The 6,006-nt window shown below is 33.3% G+C and overlaps 1 protein-coding gene across 1 annotated transcript; it reads left to right on the forward strand.

Moving 5' to 3' along the window:
• Positions 1-1,246: 1,246 nt before the first annotated feature.
• On the forward strand, positions 1,247-5,410 carry LOC118763529 (WD repeat-containing protein 46-like). The gene is made up of 3 exons (XM_036503125.1): positions 1,247-1,390; positions 3,594-3,729; positions 5,155-5,410. The coding sequence occupies exons 1-3, from the start codon at positions 1,259-1,261 to the stop codon at positions 5,184-5,186; spliced, it is 300 nt and encodes a 99-aa protein (XP_036359018.1). The 5' UTR covers positions 1,247-1,258; the 3' UTR covers positions 5,187-5,410.
• Positions 5,411-6,006: the final 596 nt, after the last annotated feature.

Consider the following 6,006-nt stretch of genomic DNA (forward strand, 5'->3'; position numbering starts at 1 on the left):
ATATAACGGTTAAATATTTTCTGAATTATTATGTGTCTGCAAGAAATAATTAGTTCATGAACAGGACGATAACGTCACCTCATTAAATGGTCTCTTTTGAGTTAAAATATCCCTTGGACGTGTGGCTTCGAGTGGTAAAGTAATGACGTCTTAAGGTCAGTTGTTACGGTGAGGTATTTTGTAGAAATTGCTAACGATTAAATTAACGGTTTTGTTATTGTTTAGAATTTATCCATGCATATACAAAATTTAAGTGAGTAAGTATTTAATGATTATGCGTTTCAGGTAGTCTATATAGGGACGATTGTCTTCTCCTACTAAATAATTTGTTGTGTAGAAGTAGAGCACCCCTATTGGTTGGCTTCTAATGGACTGTACCACAATAATAATGGACATACGCAGAGAGCCTTCAGCAGAGTATATCCGAGCGTTGCGTATTGTCGAGGGTTATTACCAGTATCTTGAGAAGATCGATTTGCGAGGACATACTTATTATCCGTTATATCGTTCTATATTTAAGAGATGAGGAATTATGTACATTATTTACATTATTTACAATTGATGGATATTTGTCCTCATCAACGTTTCGGCTGATATACCCTCCAGTCTTCATCAAATATCTTGGGGAAATTTCGAACCTGGGTTCTCAATCCTAAGGTATTTTTCGATGTTGTTTTTATAATAATAATAATAATAATAATAATAATAATAATAATAACAACAACAACAACAAAAATCAGCAACAACAACAACAGCAACAACAACAATAATAATAATAATAATAATAATAATAATAATAATAATAATAGTAATAATAATATTAATAATAATAATAATAACAATAATAATAATAATAATAATACTAATAATAATAATAATGATAATATTAATAATAATAATAATAATAATAATAATAATAATAATAATAATGATAATAATAATGATATAATAATAATAATAATAATAATAATAATAATAATAATATAATAATAATGATATAATAATAATAATAATAATAATAATAATAATAATAATAATAATAATAATAATACCAACAACAGCAACATCGAAAAATACCTTATCAATGAGAACGCAGGATAGAAATTTGGTGTAAGAGTTTTGTAAAGTTTCCAATAAATATGATAAAACTCTACATTTTGTATTGAGTACCCTCTTTTTCTCCTGGTTTACACAATGTTTGTGTCATAAGTGAAATATATTTATTTTTTATCTTAACAGCTGGCTTCACCAGGAAACTATGTTTGCAGTTAGTCAGAAGCAATGGACCTATATTTATGACAATCGTGGCATTGAAATACACTGTTTAAAAATTTTTGATCAAACTTTACAAATGGAATGCCTTCCTTACCACTTTCTGTTTGTGGCAGCAGTAAGTATACTTTATTGACTTTATGAAATATCTAAAATAATGTAAATAATCATTTTCCTTTGTAATAAAAACAAATTCTACCTGTGCATTTAAGATAATTTTATAAAATAAATTTTTTCTGGAAAGATATGCTGGCTTTTAAAAATGAAAATGGAAATAAAATAGCCTTATTTTAAATTGTGAAAATGTCAGGATGCTATTTGTGGAGGCAAGAATATAAAATGGAATCCACAAAAATAGATTATAAGAAATTAACACCAAAGAAAATCCGTCAAGTAATATCAAGGACAAAGTCCACTGCAGGTTCTTATAACCTAAGCCAGCATAGAAGTCATCATCATCATCATCTTTTAATGTCTGTTTTCCATGCTAGCAAGGTTTGGATGGTTCGACCGGGGTCTCGGACGCCAGGAGGCTGCACCAGGCTCCACTCTAATCTGGCAGTGTTTCTACTGCTTCATGCCCTTCCTAACGCCAACCACTCCGTGAGTGCAGTGGATGCTTTTTACGTGCCACCGGCATGGAAACCAGTCAAGGTAGCGCTGGCATCAGCCACGTTTGGATGGTGCTTTTTACGTGCCACCGGTATAGACATTTAAAGGGTAATGATGTTGATGATGGATATAATATTACATTTGCAGTTCAGGCATACAAACATGTGATTGATTGTTTATACCATCAAACTCTGGATGTTTATATGGCTTTGAGATTATTTTGTTTTCAGAGCTTATCAATTTTCTAATGGAAGGTTTTAAGTGCATACATTTAAATCAAATTGTACAGCATCTCACTGAACTATTCAGTTACCACTAACAGAGTGTTTGTACTAAACTGATATCAGTGGAGTATTTGTGTAGTAAATAAGGGTTGTAATTGACAAAGTACTGACCTACTGGATAAAGGATGTTTAGACCCTATTACTCAATTTTCTAATTACAGTGATGAATACCACCGTCACCACCACCACCACCACCATAATTTTTTTATTTGTTGTTTAGTACCATGTCAGCACTAATAAAACAAGCTGTAATCAAGATAGATATGACCATCATGCCTTTTATCCAGACAGTGTATCTAGGACTACCTTCATGTTGGCATTGTTTGGACAGAACTACAGAATAGCATATTTATGTGTGTCACTATGTAATCCAACTTGCTAATATCTTATCTGATTCAGTTTTGTTTCAAGTCTTTCTGAGATTACCTTTATTCTATCTGCTCTATACACTACCTGGCTTTAGTTTTTCTTTTGTTCTGGTCTTGTTCCCACTCCACTTTTCTTCATCATTCCTCATAGGCTCACATTACCTCACAACACTTAATTCATTATCATCATCACTTAACAACTGTTTTTCCATACTAGCATGGTTTGGACAGTCTCAGCTTCTCAATCCTTCATCATCTGATGCACACAAAAATTCATCAAACTTTGATGTGGTGTGTGTGTTTTTGGTATGGTTTTTTATGACTGTTTTTTAAGACGACCTTCTATATAACCTGGACTTCACCTAACATTATATCATTCATTCAAATGTCTTATACTATGACTCTGTGTCACCAAAATCTTGTCAGTGGATTTAGTTGACAGAGACTGGAAGAATCCCATCGTGTGTGTGTGCATGCACTTCTGTGTGTTTGACATATGGTTGTAAATGAGCTTCACATACAAGCAGTATTCATTTCCAATCTTTTCCGAAAAACAAGTCTGGTTATGAAGAAATATTATCTTGCCTGGAAACAAGTGAGGGTTGACAACAGGTAGGGCATCCTGTCATAGAAAGTTGGCCACAAAAAATTCTATCTGACCCATGCAAACATGGAAAAGTGAGCATAAAATGATGATGATTCAAATGAATTGATGATATAATGTGTAAGCATCTTTTCAGCATACACACAATTTTCTAAACTTCAATACATTGTTATAACTTGGTGTGTATAAGGCAGCGAGCTGGCAGAAACATTAGCACATCGGGTGAAATGCTTTGCGGTATTTCGTTTGTCGTTACATTCTGAGTTCAAATTCTGCCGAGGTCGACTTTGCCTTTCATCCTTTCGGGGTTGATAAATAAAGTACCAGTTTCGCACTGGGGTCGATGTAATCGACTTAATCCCTTTGTTTGTCCTTGTTTGTCCCCTCTATGTTTAGCCCATTGGGGGTAGTAAAGAATTATATAATTTGGTGTGTATCTCTATTGTTTTCCAGAATTCAAGAGGATATTTGTCCTACCTGGACACCTCCATTGGTAGTAAAGTTTCAGCTATCAGAACTAATATGGGTCGTTTAAATGTTATGTGTCAGAATCCATCTAATGCTATTATTCACCTCGGACATTCAAATGGTATGGGCTCAAACAATTTAGTACCTTTTTTTTAATTACCCTGCACACATAAGTGAAAGCAGGGTATTGTAATCACTCGTCTTTGTCTGTGTGTTTGCAAAATTACTGGAAAATAGCTGAACGGATTTTCACTAAATTTAGCAGAAATACTCATTGGATGGGTGACTCGAAATGATGAAAATTTGATTTGAATATCTTCAAACATACATAAGTACATGCATAAATATGCAACTGTGCATGTATGTGTGTGTGTGTACAGTGATGGATCCAAGGGTTTCATTTATTTACGAGTTGATTTCTCGACTTCACTGGAATATAAATACATATAATGGTGATACTTAAAAAAAAAGAATTCAGTTCAAGTAAAAAACATATGTAAGCAACATACTATATCCCACACTATAATTAGCCAAAAACATTATGAGTTTTATAATTATAATTTGCCAAATAAATTATGCAGGGTATGCATCACTCATTTGATGTGTTTCTTTTCATTTTTATATTTAAATCTGCTACAAAACATAGTTCCTATTTGTGAAATTTATGTTTAAAATACACTACTTTCTGTTAACCTTCCCATGATTCTATTGCACTTCTTTTGTGTCTATAGCTTACACTGGGCACATATTGTTGTTATTAAGTTAAATGGCTGCACCTCTCACTTTCACTGTCTTGGAAATTCCAGAAGCAACTAGACTGGTTTGGAAGCAGTGAACTGAATTTATTTGCCATAAATGTGATGTGTGAGGACCCAAAGATGTAGTCATCAACAATGTAACATAGCTAATAGACACATTGAGGCCATGCAGGTTAATTTTATTTTACTGACCCTGAAAGGATGAAAGGTCAAGTACCAGTCCAGAGCAATGGACTGACAGAATTGTGAGAGCATCAAACAAAATGCTTTATATTATTTCAAGTCCCAAAAATTGCGAAAAATTTCTCTGTATCTAGCTGCCAAGATGGTGCCCTATAAAAAATACCACTGTTTCTATTCTAAAAAGTTCCATGACAAACACAAAACACTTGAGAATCCACTAGGGTCATTCGTTGATTTGATAGCAGAGAAAGAAAGACATTTAGTTAATTGTGAAAATTTAAATAGCACCTTATTTATGATAACTCCTTCCAGTCATGACCTGATTTTGATGATGAGGCACTTTTTAGCTTATTGACCTCATAGATCATAAGTTCAAACCATACAATAGCAATAGTATTCTGACCTTTCGTAAATACCTTGTGCTTGTTTGCCACAGTCTACCAGGTTGACATCAGATTCTGACTGACTCTATACTTATTTTTAACAATAGAAAGTGTATTTATCTATTAACAATAGAAAGTGTATTTATCCACTTTTCATGCTATATTTTAGATTTGTTTTCCTATGTTTTAATTCTTGTTTTGTGATTTACATTAATCTTGCAGGAACTGTAACACTGAGGTCACTTAATGCATAAGATTATTTAGTGAAAATGTTGTGCCATAAATCTAACGTACGGTCAATAGCTGTGGACCAACAGGGTTTGTACGTATCTTTTTAAAATCCTATTACACTTTATTGCGCTAAAAATACTTCTCTTTTGAAAAGACACATAACATAGTTTCTCTGAATTGATCTGGCATACTCCCACTACATAAGTAATTAAGCTGTTTCCCAAAGACTAGCCTGCCTCTTCATCTCCAATCAGTTACTGATCCTCTTTAAAGATCAAGTTTGACCCACAATAATCCTACTCTTATGTTTGTGGTGACATTGTTGCTAGACACAAACATCTAGCATAGGTGTGAATAAATACGTATTACATTTGCCAGTGCAATCTGAATGCTACAGCGTTAACATTCATTTGTCAAACCCATGCTAGAGTAAGTTTGACATATATACAGTTTCTGACAAATTCCACTTTCAACGCAAATTGTTCAAGTCACGAATATAAAACTTCATGCCTCTTAAGTTCACCATCAACAGTTCACAACAGGGTAAGTTCACCATAAGGAATGATCACTGTGAGGAAAGTTCACTGTAAGGAAAGCTTACGGAGAGATAAGTTCACAGTAAAAGACTTTTAAAATCCTTATTTTCAAACTCTAAAGTTTATGGTGAACTTTCCTTGTGGTGAATTGATGCCGGTGAACTTACATGTAATCATAATACTTACCCAAAGTTCCAGTTACTGGGTTCAAGCCAAGAACCACATGGTTGCAGAGTGAATATCTTAACCATGCAACCTATGTTTGCACCTGTATAATTCATAAGTTTATCTTTCAAATTATTAATCC

This window comes from Octopus sinensis, linkage group LG5 (genome assembly GCF_006345805.1).
Source record: "Octopus sinensis linkage group LG5, ASM634580v1, whole genome shotgun sequence".
NCBI classification, from domain to species: domain Eukaryota; kingdom Metazoa; phylum Mollusca; class Cephalopoda; order Octopoda; family Octopodidae; genus Octopus; species Octopus sinensis.